Raw genomic sequence first — 19,940 nt, forward strand, 5'->3', positions numbered from 1 at the left:
CTACATTACTATAACACTACATTACTATAACGCTACATTACTATAACACTACATTACTATAATAATACTACATTACTATAATACTACATTACTATAACACTACATTACTATAACACTACATTACTATAACACTACATTACTATAACACTACATTACTATAACACTACATTACTATAACACTACATTACTATAACACTACATTACTATAACACTACATTACTATAACACTACATTACTATAATACTACATTACTATAACACTACATTACTATAACACTACATTACTATAACACTACATTACTATAACACTACATTACTATAACACTACATTACTATAACACTACATTACTATAACACTGCATTACTATAACACTACATTACTATAATACTACATTACTATATACTACATTACTATAATACTACATTACTATAACACTACATTACTATAACACTACATTACTATTACACTACATTACTATAACACTACATTACTATTACACTACATTGCTATAACACTATATTACTATAATAATAGCGCTAGGTTTAAAATTTGCGAGTTTTCTCCACGTGCTTATTTCAACAATCCAGTTTTCCAGTTTAAGTGTCACTAAACGCAATCCGGCAGCCCCTTTTTAGATAGTGCCACAGAGTCCTATGTAGCTGCTGCCACAGTGCCTTCTATAGATGCTGCCTTAGTGCCCTCTGTAGATGCTGCCACAGTGCCCTCCGTAGATGCTGCCACAGTGCCCTCCGTAGATGCTGCCACAGTGCCCTCCGTAGATGCTGCCACATTGCCCTCCGTAGATGCTGCCACATTGCCCTCCGTAGATGCTGCCACAGTGCCCTCTGTAGATGCTGCCGCAGTGCCCTCCGCAGATGCTGCCGCAGTGCCCTCTGTAGATGCTGCCGCAGTGCCCTCTGTAGATGCTGCCACATTGCCCTCTGTAGATGCTGCCACAGTGCCGGAGCAGAGCACTAGTATAGGCTCTGCGCCGGAACTCTGGGGAAGCCATTAACATCAGCTTCCATATATGGACAGTGATGTTAGGGGCTTGCCCAGAGCTGGAGTCCCGGAGCAGAGCCACTTCTAGCACTCTGCCTGGGATTCCTTCTGTGCTCCTGACATCACTGTCCATATATGGACATCGATGTCAGGGGCAACCCCAGAGCTGGATTCACGGGCAGAGCGCTAGAAGTCTCTTCCTGGGACTCCAGCTGTACTCCTGACATCACTGGGACTCCTGCTCTGGGGAAGCCCCTGACATCATTGTCGATGTATGGACAGCGATGTCAGAGGCTTCCCAGAGTACCAGAGCAGAGCCTATACTAGCGCTCTGCCCGGGACTCCACTCTAGGGACGACCCTGACAACACTGTCCATATATGGACAGCGATGTCAGGGTATTCCACAGAGTCCCAGAGCAGTGAACGAGCTGCGTGCTTGAGACCCCTGTTTTAGGGTATGTGCACACGGCTTATTGTCGGCTGTTTTTAGAGCCGAAAAATCGGAAGCAGAACGTCTCCAAACCTCTGCCCATTGATTTCAATGTGAAAAACTGCGTTCTGTTCCGACGGGCCGTTTTTTAAGGCGCCTATTTTGAAAAACGGCCGCAAAAAAGAAGTGCAGGTCACTTCTTGGGATGTTTTCGGAGCCGTTTTTCATTGACTCTATTGAAAACAGCTCCAAAAACGGCCGTAAAAACGCGAGTGGCTTAAAAAACGTCTGAAAATCAGGAGCTGTTTTCCCTTGAAAACAGCTCCGTATTTTCAGACGTTTTTGAGTTTGCGTGTGAACAGAGCCCAACTGTAAGAAGTGATGCTGTCCGCATGCGCCAATATTCCTGCAGAACGATTTCCACGCCCAGTGGCTTCCATGTCACCGCGAATTACTGCGGTTCTGAAGGCCAAAGGATGTCCAACACCCTACTAGATGGGGGTCCCTAATAAAGTGGCCATTCAGTGTATATATGTAATGCATTAGTGGCAGCGCTGTGGTAGTGGGTAGTGATAGTGGGGTACAGGGTGTATGTGACTGAGATCTTAATCTGGTTAATTTTTTCGGTCTTTTTCAGTCTGGACACATGTCGGATGTAAGTATTGAGAAAATATGAAAAATCTTTTCTGCCGGCTCTTCATACTTTTCCACCTTCAAAGCAGTAAGTGACACTTTTTCACACTTTTTTTTTTTAATACAGTTCAATTTTTCTTCTTCTACTGAAATTCCTTCAATCCGGCGTCTGATAATCCAGAAAATCTAATAACGCAGCGCTTGTTTGCTGCACAAATCTGCAGCGTGGTGTGAAATTTCACAAGAGTGGGAGACTGAGCAGAGAAAAGCGAAATCATAGTAGACTTCCTGAAGGTTTTATACTCTTGGCCACTTGATAATCCAGAATATTTGATAATCCGGCAGCCCATGCGATCCTATTGATGCCGGAATAAAGGAATTTACTGTAGTTCTGCTCATTGCGGTTATTAGTAGTGTAACGACATACCTACGAAAAGCGCTGTAAGGGTAGGAACACACAGACCGGCCTCCTGGGATAAAGTTTCATCCCATGTGACCGCTGCAGCCAATCACAGGCTGCAGCGGTCACATGACCCGCAACGTCATTTTAAGAGAGGGAGGGGGTAAGTATAAATATATAGAGACGGTTTTAATTCTATTATATTTGTTATTTTGCAGGTCACAGTTGATTCCTACACGAGAGCCTTGGAGCCATGTGGTCAAAAGAAAAAAAACAAACCTGAGAGAAAAGTTCCGAATATTCTCTTTTCAATTTTTTTTTCATTACTACCAATATATATGTAGCCGTGGAAGTGGAGGTATCGCAGTATAGATCTTATCATCTCCTGACGCTAGTAAATCCAATACACTGCGGAGGAGAAGGGTCTGCAGCACTGCCTGCGGGTTACTGGTTTTCTGGAATATTGACACCATTTTTTCCATTGTCTTGATAGGGTAATACTGCGGTGTTAAAGGGGTATTCCGATCTTAGACACATTGAAGATTGACGGCAGAAAAAGACCTCGTGGTCCGTATAGGCTGCCTTTATCTTGTGCTGACGGTACGGTATGACTGCAGTAAGATGAGTCCCTTACTAATGTGCTGTCTGTAGCTGAGATTGTGCTGTCTGTAGCTGAGATGTCTCTGTAAGCCAGTCTCACATTCAGTCACATGATCGTGCTCCAGGTGCTTATTTCCTGCTTGCAAGACGTCCTGTACCCTGAACACGTGTTTATCTCCCCCCGCCTCGTAGGGCATATTTTTCCTTAGGATAGGTCATCACTATCAGATCGGTGGGGGTCTCGCTCACGGCACCCTCGCCGATCTGCTGACTGAAGGGGCCCCAGTGTTCGCCGCCGTGGCCTCTTCACTGTCGCTACCGATGTGTATGGTGCTGTGCCTGTAAACGGCGAAAAGGCCACGATGTCGAACGCCAAAATAATTTCAGACACGAATCCCCCTAAATATACTCAGACACCCTATATTAATATCGGACCCCAGACCAGACCTCTATATTATTAATATCTGACCTCGGACCAGACCTCTATATTAATATCGGGCAAATATATTCAGACACCAGACCCCTACATTTATTCAGACCCTGTAAATATAGTCAATGTGCATTAAAACCAGACACCTAAATATATTCAGAATCCAGACCCCCATATATTAATTTCAGATCCCAGATCAGCCAAAAATAAATATCCCCCAGCCAATATACTTACCTTTCTCGCTCCCCGCTCTTGTTCAGCTCTGGGCTCTGCTGCACTGGGTGCTGACGCTGAACGGTGGTAGGACCCCTAAAAACAATTGAGCAGCACCGAACTGGGCAAGAGAATAAAAATAAAAAATTTCGACTTCTGATCTATGGTGGCGTCATCTGGTGAACATATAGATCTATAGAGGAACTTCCCTGTATTCTTTATAAGCTCGGAAAACCCTTTCTAGACCACATGGGACTCAGGGGTGTGGCTAAAAGAACGCCACGTGGCGCACTACACGTAACCGTGTGACTGGCACCATATTTATGTGTGGTCATTGGGCTGTATTTAGCTATTTAGACGTGCCGCTTGAGGTGGAATTCTAACCGCATTAAAAAAAAAACGCATTACCAAAAAGCGCTTGCGGTTTTACAGCGATTTGGTTGTTTTTTTTTTGCAGCGGTGTATGTGTGAACAGTGACGTGAAGTCATGTGACCACTTTGCGGCACGGGACTCGGGAGACAACTCATTGCAAAATGAACGGTGTCCGTATATTCCAAAAAATCGTGCAGCGGTGCGGGAGGAGGACCTCTCGTAGCTTCTATTACCTCCAGAATTCTACATTTTTTGCATCTCAAAATTCTCCGAATTCGTTTCATGGCCCCACGGCTCTTGGAATATGAAATTTGCATCTAAAAAAAAATGTTTTTGTTTTGTTACTAATTAAATGTTTTGTATTACAGTCGTACCCGCAAAGGACTGCGAGGAGACGAGAGATGTGTTTGCCACGTTTGGGGAGGAGGTGACCCTACAAGTGTCTGTGGTGGAGACTGCACTCATTACACAGATCCTGTGGGTCACTTTTCGGGGGGTTCACTTTGCCACCTCAAATCCCGGCGGTTCTTTTGAGATCCGAGAAGATTTCTATGCAGACAGAATAAACGCCTCCAGTGATGGCTCCTTAATTATCAAAAACCTGAAAATGGAAGACGGCGGCATCGTCAAGGCCAGTATTTACTTATCAGACGGGGAAGACTGCTCACAAGCCTATAACCTCAGCATCACAGGTGAGAGATTACATTTATTTAACCCCTTGAGGACCAAGCCATTTTTGGCCTAAATGACACTTATTTTTCTTTTTTTTCCACCCCCAAATTCCGACAGTGGTGATTTTTTTTAAATTTTCCTTATAAGTAGCATCTAAAGCTATAAATGTGTTAGTCTTAAAGGGGTGGTACAGGATGGGGGCGTTTTTTTTATACTGATGACCTATCCACACCAATCAACAGTTCTGGATGTCAGAAGCAATGCAGGGTCGGTGTCAGAAGCAATGCGGGGTCGGTGTCAGAAGCAATGCTGGGTCGGTGTCAGAAGCAATGCGGGGTCGGTGTCAGAAGCAATGCGGGGTTGGTGCTAGAAGCAATGCGGGGTCGGTGCCAGAAGCAATGCGGGGTCGGTGCCAGAAGCAATGCGGGGTCGGTGTCAGAAGCAATGCGGGGTCGGTGTCAGAAGCAATGCGGGGTCGGTGTCAGAAGCAATGCGGGGTCGGTGTCAGAAGCATTGCGGGGTCGGTGTCAGAAGCAATGCGGGGTCGGTGTCAGAAGCAATGCGGGGTCGGTGTCAGAAGCAATGCGGGGTCGGTGTCAGAAGCAATGCGGGGTCGGTGTCAGAAGCAATGCGGGGTCGGTGTCAGAAGCAATGCGGGGTCGGTGCCAGAAGCAATGCAGGATCGGTGCCAGAAGCAATGCAGGGTCTGTGCCAGAAGCAATGCAGGGTCGGTGTCAGAAGCAATGCAGGGTCGGTGTCAGAAGCAATGCAGGGTCGGTGCCAGAAGCAATGCAGGGTCGGTGTCAGAATCAATGCAAGGTCGGTGCCAGAAGCAATGCAGGGTCGGCGTCAGAAGCAATGCAGGGTCGGTGTCAGAAGCAATGCAGGGTCGGTGTCAGAAGCAATGCAGGGTCGGTGCCAGAAGCAATTCAGGGTCGGTGCCAGAAGTAGATGGCTCCATACCCTATATAGCGGCCGTGCTGGGTTTCTTCCGCTCTACTCCTATTCACTTAAATAGTTGCAGTACTGCAGCATGGCCACTATATAGTGGTCAAAGCTTTCTGCTTCCTGCACCGACCCTGCATTGCTTCCAGCACCCAGAACAGCTGATCGGTGTCAGACCCCCATTGATCATATACTGATGACCTATCCTGTGGATATGCCATCAGTATAAAAAACAGCCTGCAACCTGGACAACCCCTATACGTTTCCATAAAAATGTTTGATGAAAAAAAACAAAAAACAGTTCCGCCATTAGCATTATTGTACGGGTTGTTATGGTTACTAGGATACCAAATATAGGTATGTTATTGTTTATGTATTGTGACATTAATTTAACCCCTTAATGACCAGCTAATTTTTTCTGTTATTTGGCTTCTCTGCCTTATTTTTTCATTGACCTAGCTGTATGAGGCCTTGTTTTATTTCAGTATTGTTTTTTTTTTGTTTTTTTTATACCGTTCGCGTTTTACGCTAAATAAACTTTTACATTAATTCTTCAGGTCATTGCAGTCGGGAAGATACCTAATATGTGTGGGTTTTTTGTTTTTATGTAACGTATAGGCAATAAATTATATTTTATGCTAAATAATGACTTCTTTTTTTTACATTGCTTATATATTATTATTTTTAATCAAAGGACGGATCCTTTTTAAACAATTATTATTTTTTACTTATAATGTACTAGCATACTCCAGTATACTAATACATTATATTGTGTCACTATGACACCAGCTGCTGCACCCTCCTAAATATACGTCGGCTCGCAATTACCGGCCCACCGCTGCGACGTATATGCTCGTGTACAGGTGGTTAAACTCTATACTATGAGGGGTGGAGAACGCTATTGTGGCATTATGTTATTTTTATTAGTTGGTGTATTTTTTAGCATGGAGTCTCTGCTATATTTTGCCACTTTAGTTTTAGCGGCATCAATGGTCTATTTAGGTTACCCCGTTGTCACAAGCGGGCACAGACTTTTTGTTCTCCCACCCAGTCATGTAGATGTTATCAAGTTGAAGAGTTCTGGTCTTAAGTCTTTATGAGTTTAGAGGTCTGGTGTGTGGTCTGAATTTATTTGTCTGGGGACGGCTACAGATATGATGGACAAAGACGTCTCGTCAGGAAACTCTGCAGTGGTCAGGAGAAGTCGCCATGGAGGTCCAGAACGGATGGAAAAAAAGGGAAAGTGAACGTCTATAATCAGAGAAGACGTCACCTGTGAGTCACTGGATTTATAGGGGACCCGTCCCCTCTACTGACATGTCTGTTATAGGAAATCCTTGTATTCCAGGACTAATAGACAACGGAGTGTTACCATTCCCCTTGTCTGGAGGATAGGTCCCTACACAGTGTGATACTGTCAGCGATGAGTGGAGACTGTCAGTATGTAGGGACACAGCCTGTTGATAAAGGGAATAGTAGCACCCAGCTGTCAATGCTTGCACACAGAACAGTGGGGGGAGGCGCCTTCTATATCCAGTGTCTGTATACAGCCTGACAGGAGAATTTTCTTTTTTTATTATTGATGTATTTTCGACCTTTCTTGTTCCTTTTTTCATCTTTCTGTATGTGTCTTGCATCATGGGTAGGGATGCACGGTGCATCGAAACTTCGATACTGTTTCGATACTGTGCATCCCTAAACGGTTCGATACCGCTATTTCCTGTATTTCGATACTGAGCTGCGCAGCCGCACACAGCCACAGCCCCGCTCCTGAGTCATGACATGTGCGTGGGGTCGGGCTGATGCGATGCGGCCGGCGCTGCACTAATGAGCGGCGGCACTGGAGACAGAACATGGCGGGCGCACTGCAAAACACCCCCATGTTCTGTCTCCAGTGCCTGAACTGCCGCTCGCTCATTAGTGCAGCGCCGGCCGCATCACCTCATGCTGACCGCGTGCGCACTTCCTGTCAGGAGCGGGGCAATGGCTGTATTACACAGCCGCAGCCCCGCTCTATAACGGCGGAGATCAGGGAACGCTCTCATCTCCGCCGCTATTCTCCTGAATGCTGCGATCACAGCGGACTGCAGCATTCAGGAGAAAATGAGCAGGGGGGATGCCCATGGATCGCGTCACAGGGAATTCCTGTGACGCGATTGAGGGCCATACCATATATGGGCAGACAGCTCAGGGTCTATTGACGGACCCCAGGGCTGTCTAACCATATTTCTTGTTGTTAGGACATACCCAAGTATGTCCTAACAACTGCCTGTGTGCTATCTGTCCACAGGCTAATGTACTGGCACAAAGTATTGTCAAATAAAAAAAAATACACATTCACCTTTTTTACAAAAAAAATTAAAATAAGTCTCAATACATAAAATACACACATTCAGTAACGGCGCGCACAACAATGTTTTTGCATCATTTATGATGTGTACGCTGTAAAAAAATGAAATAAACACGGCTTTCATTCACTTATTAATGTGAGGCGCGAGGTGCGATGAATTTACACTCCATGTTCCTCACATTAATAGTAATTAACCCCATCATGTACCTCACACATTAACCCAATATGACTGAGAAACATGATGGGATTAATTACTATTAATGTGAGGCGCGTTCAAAATTCATCACATGTCGCGCCTCAAATCAGAAAACGGACTCAAATCAGAAAACTGAAGATTTTTTTTTTTTTATTACTGTTGGCAAAAGTATCGAAATTGGTATCGAAATCGCAATACTAAACGAAGTATCGGTATCGAAGTCCAAATTCTGGTATCGTGACATCCCTAATCATGGGTACAGCGATATTGGATAATCAAATGCCAAATATCTATAATAACCCCCATAATATAAAATCATACATGACTGCAGGGTAATATGGAGAAACGAAGAGCAGACGAAGCTCCTTATTACAATAAATAAATTCCTATTCTAAGCTGCTGATCCAGAAGAAGGAAAAAACCCCGCACACTTTTTGACCAATTTGTGCACTAGGAAAAAATTCCTTGTTGACCCCGAAAAACGGCGATCAGTCCGAGAACCCAGGATCAGAGCTGTACGTGCAACTAACGAAATACTCATCATTGACCGCTATGACGTCGTCCAATCCCAGATGTTCTCCACGATGTCCCGGTATCATGTGGGCCGCTCCTCCACTGATCGGACTCTGGAGGTCCCAGCACGACTATGGTCATCTCTGCTGGAGAAAGAAATGTCACAGGAGTCGCCGGACGCATTATAACCGCTCCTTTATGTGGCAAAAAACAACGGGCCGACCCCAGGAGGACCGGGATCGGGACTATGGACTGGAGACATTTCTGACACAATCTACTTTTTTGGCTCACAGTTGACGTCCTCCCTCTTTGGGTTTTTTCTTCCCCCACTAGGCCACATTTTACATGTAATTACCCCGTTACATACGATTATGATCGATCTCCCGGTTCTTGTCCTCATCTCCAGCCGCCCGTCCAGATCTCCTCCCAGCAGGAAAATAATAATGACTATATTTGCTTCGTTAATGTGGACCATAATGTATAACAACCCCCCATCTCCTACATTTTGATGGTATATAGTATGTGCGCACCTTCCATGTGTGGAGATTGCTGGTATAATGGCGGCAGATTGTTCTCCACTGTCTTCTTATTGGCTCCACAACCTGTAAGTAAATGAGAGAACCTCCTATTACCGGGTGTACAGGCCACAGCCCCGGTGATGATTTTGTACTTGGCTTTGCCATGAGTCTCGTCCATGAAGTTCTCTGTTACCAGTATCCGGATTCCGTCTGGTGACGTCACAAACACCGGAAGTTTCCACCACTCCCTATAAGATCCTCATGGTGGAGTCTCCGGTATCTGTGTCTCCTCATCTTCATCTCCTGGACTGAGAAGTTGTCCCCGGAACCCCAGATTTATTGTGACATCATGCAGAAGGTGACAATGGCCTCCCGTACATTTTTTTCTTTTTTTTTTTAATGTTAAAATATAAACTTTATTAATATTATATGCTGAATACACATCTTTGCCGTATCGGTGACTTCCACGACAATCATTCTATCACGTATATTTTTTCTTGCTTTTGTGCTGTTCTATTGCTGCTGAATCAATTATCCAGTGTTGCCGTGGAGAAACTCCGTCCATGTGCAGCGTCTCTTCCTTGATTGAGCGGTGCAGCAATTTTCTCCGTCTACTCACGGGTATTACAAGAATTAATGCTGAATCATCTACAGAGCGGTGTCCATCCAATGGCAATAGCATATTGCATGACGTGTGGCCGGCTCACTCAATAAATGGCTGAATCTCCAGGGATCAGGGATATGGAGCTTCCACATTGCCTTCCAAAACCCATACTAACGCAGATCTAGCAGTGTCGGAGGGAACCTCGGAGATCCGCATCTTCACTGAACACCCTTCGAGAGGCCCTGTTCAAAAACCGCGGCAAAAAATGGCCGAAATTGACTCCCATTGATTTAAGAAAGAGGTTGAAAAACGCGTAAAAAATCGTGGCAAAACAACGTGTCAAAAAATGCCTCAAATCGCGTTTATTTCCGTCTCCCATTGATTTCAATGGGGTTTTTGAGGCGGAAAATTCCACAAGATAGGGCGTCGCTTCTTTTTAAATGTTCGCGGCCCTATCTTTCCGCCTCAAAAACCCCATTGAAATCAATGGGAGGCGAAAATAAATGCTTTTTGTGACGCGAATTTTTGACGCCTTTTTCACCGCATTTTTAGACAAAAAATGCTCTTGGTTATTTTATAGCTTAAAAAAAAAGCGGCAAAAAAATTGACACAAAAAACGCGTGTGGTGCAAAACCACTAAAAAAAACCGGAGCTGATTTTTCCAGGCAGATTTTTCTGCCTGCAAAAAAACTCAGTGTGAACAAGGCCTTAATAATCCTGGTACTGAAGCGAACCTCACATTTTGGGAATGTGTGGATTATTTGGCTACATTCTAAATGTCATCATTACCAAAATATACATCCTATTACCAGATGGTGTGATAGCTCACAGGGTAGGTGCTCTGCTTCTCATGCTGAGGACCTGGGTTCAAATCCCATGCAGTCACTTCATCACCTGTAGAAAAAGCTCCCCCTGCTCAGATTTAATATATGTGAAAAAAAATGGTACATTTTTCTATAAGCCACCGTTTCCACTCCAGACAGTGGTTATTTAGCATCCCGAACTACCAATCTTCTATTCGAAGGAGCCGGTCCCAGGATTCAAACCGTGGTCTCCAGCTTCACTACAGGTCCACTTGCCGCTCTACCCTCTGAGCCAGCTCCAGCCATGTACATATAATAGTACGTTTCGTTATGTCATCATCGAGAAATAGGAAAACGGTTTTGAGCGGATCCGACCCTCGTGGCCAAAAAAAAGGAGAATCTGCTCAGAATGTGACGAAACAAACGAAATAGCAGCAGATAGGGCTAGAACCCATGACTTCTACATACCATACAAGCCGCTGCACATACCACTGACCCACGGCCAGATCTGGAATCTATAGCAGTTTTTTCTAATTATCAGTCTAAAATGATGGAAAAGTTACACAAAGAAGAATATAAATGTCTAAGACAGATACAGGGAAGAAAAAAGAAGATTGAGAGAAGAAAAAAATATATATACTGAGACCAGTCTTCTCCAACTCAGCCCAGGACTTCAGATGTTCCTGCAACTAAGACTTTTCATACGTCATAAAACAACCTCCTAGAGCAGATAATGCTGAGTATTTATAATATTGCGGCCGACACGTGAGGAGCTCATCGTTGTCAATCCTAACATGGAGAAACTATATCGAGGAGCCAACATCAAGTTCAACCATGGGCATCACCCGAGTCGTCCGACTTCTTACCAACAGTAAATAGTCAATACTGTAAGCAAGATTAATACAGTTTAAGAAAAACTGTAGTCCACATTTTTCCAACCATTGGCCCGCGCCTCATGACCAACCCTCTGAGCCCTGGCCACTTATGCCACTTGCCACCTTTGCCATCTCCACATCGGCCACCTTGGCCACCATGGTAACCTCTGCGACCTCCTCAATGTGATAATTATTAATAAGATCATAAAGTACACTGATGGGGCTAGAACTCCAGGTTCTTACAAGTCTTATCTTGTTTCCCTATACCCTGGACCAGTTTGTGTATTTCTCTCAAGGCACTATAATGTACCAGCAGCAGGACTAGAACCTGGAGCTACACGATGGCAAAGTATGACTCACTGGGCCAACAATAAGCGCCACCGCATTTGCTAGAATCAATAGCAAATACAGATGAATACAATCTATCAAGAGGGGGAAATGGGATAAGAAGCAAAAACTCCAACACACGTCAGGCTTCATCTCCGCAGGGCCTCCCTGAATCTTACAGTCGTCCCAATCAATTTCAGTTTTCAAGCTACTCCCTGAACAAACGAAATCTGAGTTTGTAGAAAATTTCTTCTTAGATCTTCTTGACTTTGGTCTACTAAAACATTGCGAAAGCATCAATAGAAGCTCAACATCATAAAAGACCACAGGGAGATTTGAACCAGGAGCTTCTGCACCACAACACCAACTACAAACCTCCAAACCCCTGAACCAACATGGCACCTAGTGTCGTATTCCAGTATATTCCAAACCTAGACATGGACATGAAAAGAAAACTGTAGGACTTCAATCTTCCGGGACCGTCCCACTGAATCTGGGACAGTTGGGAGGTATGCCACTCACGCGAGTGAATACGATTCCCACATCTTACATACCGCGTAAGAAAATATTTTTCCATCTCTGTATTTCACAGCCATCAGTTGCGAGCTGCACAGAGACGCGGACTCTTCCCTCTTTAGTGACTCTGGGAAGCCCGTCCTGTTTTTTCTTATTGTCCCACAAGACGTTATATCCTTCTCATACAAGTGGTAGATCAGCCGAATACTTGTATATCAGTTGTGGACATAGAGATGATAGCGGTGCCTTATTAGTGGGCTTATTAGATCCAGAACAGCTTTCCCATCAGCGCCCACATAGGACGGGCCACCAGGGGATCCAACTGGCCATCTTTTCCTTCATACATCCTAAATACATAAGTGTAGCCGATGCCACTATCACACAACATCTACATCTTGGCACCAGATCGGGATGGTTCTCTGGGGTTGTTCTGTCTATATGACTGTCGGCCGGTGACGTGGATCAAGGATTCATCCTCTGCGGTATTTTTCTTTGGAGTATAAATTTATGAACGTTTTCCAGTAAGGGCTCTGTTCACACGCAAACGCAAAATACGTCTGAAATGACGGAGCTGTTTTCAGGCGAAAACAGCTCCTGAATTTCAGCCATTTTTGCAAGTGTTCACGTTTTTTGCGGCGTCTTTTATGGACGTAATTGGAGCTGTTCTTCATTGGATGAAAAAAACGTCTCCAAAAACGTCCCAAGAAGTGTCCTGCACTTCTTTGACGCGGGCGTATTTTTACGCTCTGTCTTTTGACAGCGACGCGTAAAATTACACCTCGTCTGAACAGAACATCGTAAGACAATGGGCAGATGTATTGGAACCGTCTTTTCAGGCGTAATTCGAGGCGTAAAACGCCTGAATTACGTCTGAAAATAGGTCGTGTGCACATACCCTAAGGGGTGAGATAAGGGGCCTCGGCTTATAGATCTGTCTCGTCTAGTTTGGTAGTCTCTGCCACAAATGGAAAAATCAAATCAAATCAAAATTTGTTACCGTGATCCGGCGATCATAGAGGAAAATGTCATGTGATGAATGGAATGTGTAGACCAATAGGAGGTCAGCTCAGCTTTTTTGGTCTTTCCCATATTGAAGGTTAGGACAAGGAATTTTTTTATTTCTGGCACATTAGTTTCCACCATTCCCTATAAGATCCTCATGGTGGAGTCTCCGGTATCTGTGTCTCCTCATCTTCATCTCCTGGACTGAGAAGTTGTCCCCGCAACCCCAGATTTATTGTGACATCATGCAGTAGGTGACAATGGCCTTTCCATACATTCTCTTTTTTTTTTTTTTTTTTTGAATGTTAAAATGTAAACTTTATTAATATTATATGCTGAATACAAAGTCATACAGGTCATCATTACACATTGTACATTCTCTGATGATGTCATACGTGAGATCACATCGGTCATTTGGGATTATTGTAAAATTTCTTCCAATTTCTTCCTCAATATACTTAACCCCTTAATTACTAGGCCATTTTTTGATTTTCCGTCTTTCCTTTCCAAGAGCCGTAACTTGTCTAATTCCCTGTTGATAAAGTCGTATAAGGGTTACTTTTTCTTTTGCGGTAAAATGACAAATGAACTTTATTTTATGAATAAAGGTGGTGTCAAATTTGTCATGTATTTTTTTTTTTTAAATTTTACTACTTTACAAAATAAAATAATGATGTGGTCTGTTCACAATGGTAATTATTTTTTTAAGGTAAGTGCGGGGAGAGCAGGAAGGTGTCCGCACAAGTTGGAGGAAATGTTACTCTCCAAGTGGAAGAAAGTCATATTAAAAACCTGTTTTGGGAACGACCCGTTGGGGTCAATTTCGCCAAAACCAAACCGGGTGGATACATTGATCTCCGAGGACGCCAGAATAATAGCAGGCTGCAGGGATCCCCTGATGGTTCCTTAATCATCAATAATTTATCTGCACCAGATCAAGGAGATTACAAAGCAATTATATTCCCGCCAGACGGAGTGGGTTGTGCGCAGATGTTTAATGTCACCATTTCAGGTGAGATATTAAATAGAAAAATATCGTCATTATGTCATAAACTTACCTGGCAGAGATCCATAGACCAATCCACAGCGGCCCCACCGGGCTATAGGCAGAATATAAAAGGAACGGTGGGGGACCGGCCATTGCCGGAAATAAGGGGACCTAGGGCTGGGCAGTTATGACCTAAATGAAAATCACGATTAATTTAACATGTGACCTCGATTACGATTATTGAACGATTATTTAGGCCACACACTTTTTTGCATGCCACGCTCCCTATTTGCATGCTACGCCTTGGAATTATATCCCCTGAGCCTTCTGTATACTATTGTATATAATATACCCCCTGACACTGCCCCACACAGTATATTGCCCCCCATAGTACTTCCCACACAGTATAATGCCCCCATAACTGTCCTGCACAGTATAAGTGCAGTTGGTGACATAGGGCTGGGTGCATGAGAGGAGCTGTCGGCAGTGCTGGGCAGCAGGGTAGTAGCCATGGGTTGAAGGGCAGTTCTCTCCGTCTCCCCCTGTTGTCAGTCCTCATCAATGTCATGATAGATAGATAGATAGATAGATAGATAGATAGATAGATAGATAGATATGAGATAGATAGATATGAGATAGATAGATAGATAGATATGAGATAGATAGATATGAGATAGATAGATAGATAGATAGATAGATAGATAGATAGATAGATAGATAGATAGATAGGTAGATAGAGAGAGAGAGTATGTAAGACACAGACACGCTGCATACAAGTCTATGGAAATGGGGTGTTGGAGCATGAGGAAGAAGCAGAGAGAAAGTGAGTCAGCAACAGACACGGGGCTTACAAGTCTACGTAGAGAGGAGACGGGAGCTGAGAGAGTGAGTCACATAGACACGCTACATACAAGTCTACGGAGAGGGGAGGGAGAGTAGGAGAAGGGAGCAGCGAGAGAGTGAGTCAGCAACAGACACGCTGCATACAAGTCTATGGAGAGGGGAGGGGGAGCAGAAAGGGAGTAGAGGGAGAGTGAGTGAGCAACAGACACACTGAATACAAGTCTATGGAGAGGAGAGGGGGCAGCAGTGGGAGGAAGCAGGAGCAGAATGAGACACAGGCTGCTGGTAAGATTTCTGTATCACCCAGTGCTGGATTCTCAGCTACACTGCTCATTGCTGCTGTATGATGACATCCATGCTGCTGGGATAGATAGATAGATAGATAGATAGATAGATAGATAGATAGATAGATAGATAGATAGATAGATAGATAGATAGATAGATAGATAGATAGATATTAGATAGAGATATCACACGTTACATGTAATACATGACCATCCAGAATCCCCCCACAGATCTCCAGGACGGCTTCCCTCTCAGGAGGGGTTCCCCTTTACACGTACCTTGATCCCATCAGGGAATGTTCGGTGCTCTGTTAATGAATAATTGGATGTAAACGTCTATTTCAGATGACTCTTCTAACCTGAGGGAGGACATCTCCATGTATGTGATCTCCGGAATCATCACTGGAGTGGTCGCATTGTCCACATTGTGCTTGATTTATTTTTTTTGGAAAAAGAAAAAGATGCCCTTAAATGTATGTAACGTTTGACTTCATTCGATGCTTTTATTTTACTGTCTAGTTTAGATGTGAGAGATAAGCAGCTGCCAGACACCGCTAGTGCCACTTATCTATATCCTTCTTCCCCCGCTGGTGAATCCCAGGATGGAGATCTTCTGGGTCCCATAGACATTAGATTATTGGTGGGAACCCCTTCCCGCATCATCACGAACGTGGGGGGGGGGGGGGGTAGCAGTATATTGAGGTCTCTAATGTGGTATATATTTTTTATATCTCTTTTAGGTTAACCGCGCATACTGACTGTACCGTGAAAGTAAAGTGCCGGTGCCGGAGGACTCTGGCGGCATCGTTATACAAAAAGAGTCCAAGCTATTTGTTCTGTATTTATTTGCAGTATTATTGTTGTAATTATTGTTGTTGTAATTATTGTTGTAATTATTGTTGTAATTATTATTATTATTAATATTATTGTATAGATATTCGAGCTATGCTCATGAAACCCCCAAAAAATACAAAAATAATCACATTAAGTCACAAAAAAATTCTTTTTGTGAAGATAAACTTTATTAAATAAACATCACAAAACGTTAAACACCGTGAATTTTGTAACTGCGGCGGCACCATAACAACCTTTACCGTAAAGTGGGCGCAACTTTTATGGGGATCGGCGAACACTGTACAAAGGTTTTAACGGAAGAATAGCACGTTTTTGACTGTTTTTTATTTAGCCTCGTGAGGGCTTGTTTTTTGCGGGACGAGTTGGCGTTTTTCGCGGCACCATTTATTGTAGTAGGAAACGGAAAACAACATTTTGTGGGGTGAAGTGGCCAAAAAATCATCAATTCCTTCATTGTTTTTGGGGTGAGAACGGTATGTAACTTTATTCCACGGCTCAATATGATCACAGCCGTACCAAATTGATAGAGTTTTTTTGTGTTTTACTATTTATACAAAGAAAAAACTATTTGTTAAAAATATCTGTTTTGTTTGTGTCGCCATTTTCTGAGCCATACATGTTTTATTTTTCCGTTGATCGGTATGAGAGTTTGTTTTGTGCGAAGCGACCCGTCGTTTTTTATTGTTACCATTTTGGGGTAGATGAGACTTTTTCATAATTTTTGGGGGGAGTTAAGGTGACGAATTTACGATTATGGCGCTTTTATTTATTTATTTATTTATTTTTTACAGCGTTCCCCGTGTTGGTTAAATAATATTATCTTGTAATAGTTTGGACTTTTACGATACTAGTTATGTTGATTTTTTATTTATTTATTTTTAAAGGGGTTTTCAGAATTAAAATGTGTATGTACTAATGCTTTTAATTTGTGAATGTAAATACATTTGTAATGTACATACAGTTTCCTAATTGGCCCCGTTTCCCGAGGCTGCCGAGGGGCACATGCCTGGTGACGTCACTCTCTGCCTGCTGTGTTTATCATCAATTTTCTTCCGGGTATATGACACATCACTAGTGACGTGCCGTGGATGAGCTGTTCTGTTATACAGCCAGTAATGCGCATGCGTGGTCAGGGACCGCGCATGCACGTTATACAGCCACGCGTGGTCGAGAACAGCAGGGACGGCGCATGCGCGTTATACAGCCAGTAATGCGCATGCGTGGTCGAGAACAGCAGGGACGGAGCATGCACGTTATACAGCCAGTAATGCGCATGCGTGGTTGAGAACAGCAGGGACGGCACATGCGCGTTACTGGCTATATAGCAGAACAGCCCATACACGGCACGTCACTAGTGATGTGTCATATACCCAGAAGAAAATTGATGATAAACACAACAGGCAGAGAGTGACGTCACCAGGCATGTGCCCCACGGCAGCATCGGGCAATTTGGAAACTGTAAGTACATTACAAATGTATTTACGTTCACAAGTTAAAAGCATTAACACATACACGTTTTAACTCGGAAAACCCTTTTAACATTACTTTAGAGAAAAATGGGAACAATTTTCGTTTTTGGGGTTTTTTTTACATAAAAAAAAACCAAACTAATTATTTTTTGTTTTTTTTTAATAGATTCCTTAGGGGACTTGAACCAGTGATAGTTGGATCTCCAGCACTATATACGGCAATATTAATGTATTGCAGTATATTGTGATTTTGACAGGCCGCTATTAAGCCCTGCCTCTGGCAGTACAAAGATGGCAGACCTGGGGGTCTTCAATAGGCCCTAGGCTGCCATGACAACGATCGGCACCCAGTGATCGAGTCAGAGGGGTCCGCCCCCTCTTCCTAACCCCTTGGATGCTGCGGTCGCTATTGACCGCGACATCTAAGGGATTAAACAGGTGGAATCAGTGATGTTTGATTCCGCCCGTAGCACTGAGGGGTCGGCTGTATTATACAGCCGATAACCGCTGTGTATGGGGCACGCTCAACCCCTCAGCTTCACGCCCGAAACATTGCTAATTATTTATTATTTATGGTTGTGTATTATTAGTGGTGGTTAACACTGGCTGGAACATGAATTCTATAATAAAATAAAAACACGCCACCCGTCTGGAGTAACCGCAGACCGGGATCATGTGATGCTCCGTCATGCCATGGAACAGTTTGCCACTTTTGGGGGCTCTTTAGTGAGTGTAACTTGTTTGGGGTATGACGCAGATGCCCCTATTTAATATGTCTATTATAGTGATGGGTTCTCTTAAAAGGGCTTGTCTGCTTTAGAAAACTCTATTAGGGATTTTTTGAGGGGTGCCCCTCAGTCAGGACTGTCATCTATCAGCCAGAGAGGAGAGCAGCTACAAAGAAGTAACAGGGACATCCGTGTATTACACAGACAGCCCAATAATTTTAAGTGAACTGTGTAATACTTCAGTTATCCTGTGGTGGCACTGTAGTAAAACTATACACTTGATTCCTCCACAGATAACCACTGATCGCTGGGGTTTTCAACTTATCATTGGGGGATTTTTCTAACTAAAGTGGTTACAGGGGTGTTTCCAACTCAACACATTTATAGCATATCCACAGGAATGTGTGGCAGGTGCGGATCCAACCTCAAACCTATGTGGAGATCGGGGGTCCTCGACCCCAGCCGCATCCAGGCAGAGAATGAATATGCGTGCGGCTCTCTCCATTTAGTTATTTGGGAGGTATAGAAAGTTTCGAGCAGGTGATCGGTCCGGTTATACGGCATCATCATTGCGGCGGTCTCTACGGAGAACTTCATATATCAGGTGGTGAATGAATACACAGCCGGCCATGAGAAACACACAGGCGGATAGGATCAGGCGCACTACACCCATTGCTTTGTAATCTGTCATTTCTTCCGCTCCTGGAAAAGAAAATATGTTGTTGATGGTTGTTTTATGCATAAGTAATATATTCTGTACGATGCATGTCATTTCCCTCTGTGACCCAAAAGTGTAAACGAATGCATTAAAAATCTCTACCACTAGGTGGAGTATTGTACTACACCTGCCTGACTGGAAGTGACCTTACTCTATTACTCTTAGACTTATTCCCTTAAAGGGACACTAAGCCTAAAGTCTGTCTGACCTACATATGATATACTAATGGGAAAAAAATCTATTGCTCTCTGTTATCAATTTATACCAGAGCAGTTTAACTGTAGGGTTCCTCTATTATTGACAGAAGGTGCAGAGAATGACATGTCAGAAGTTTGTCAAATGTTTAGCTGCACTTTAAAGGGTTATTCCCATCTAAGACATTTATGGTATATACACAGGATATGCTATAAATATCTGATAAATACGGGTCCTGTACCGATGTTGAGAATAGGGATCCCCCAACCCCCATTCCAGCCGCCAGATCCAGGGGGAGTATGAATGCAGAGGCGGCCATAAATGTCTTAGATGGTAATAACCCTTTAATAGCACAGAAATCGTGAGCTTGTCATTGAGACGCCTGAGGACAATCTCGATAAAATGGCTTTTCCCACCACGGTATACTGACAGGTGTGACGTCATCGAAGTCTGAGCA

At 43.7% G+C, this 19,940-nt stretch overlaps 1 protein-coding gene across 3 annotated transcripts in view; it reads left to right on the forward strand.

The window, feature by feature from the left end:
• The window catches only part of LOC142664716 (uncharacterized), a 36,567-nt gene extending 19,603 nt beyond the window's left edge, over window positions 1-16,964 (forward strand). For 2 of the 3 annotated variants that reach the window (XM_075843992.1, XM_075843993.1), the window contains exons 2-6: window positions 2,071-2,154; window positions 4,451-4,774; window positions 14,113-14,415; window positions 15,864-15,991; window positions 16,259-16,964. In XM_075843992.1, the coding sequence (XP_075700107.1) occupies window positions 2,106-2,154; window positions 4,451-4,774; window positions 14,113-14,415; window positions 15,864-15,991; window positions 16,259-16,276 (822 nt within the window). In that variant the 5' untranslated portion in view covers window positions 2,071-2,105 and the 3' untranslated portion in view covers window positions 16,277-16,964. The remainder of the gene's footprint in view (window positions 1-2,070; window positions 2,155-4,450; window positions 4,775-14,112; window positions 14,416-15,863; window positions 15,992-16,258) is intronic. The other variant, XM_075843994.1, reaches the window with a different exon arrangement.
• The last annotated feature ends 2,976 nt before the right edge of the window (window positions 16,965-19,940 follow it).

Source organism: Rhinoderma darwinii, chromosome 12 (assembly GCF_050947455.1).
Source record: "Rhinoderma darwinii isolate aRhiDar2 chromosome 12, aRhiDar2.hap1, whole genome shotgun sequence".
Lineage (NCBI taxonomy): Eukaryota > Metazoa > Chordata > Amphibia > Anura > Rhinodermatidae > Rhinoderma > Rhinoderma darwinii.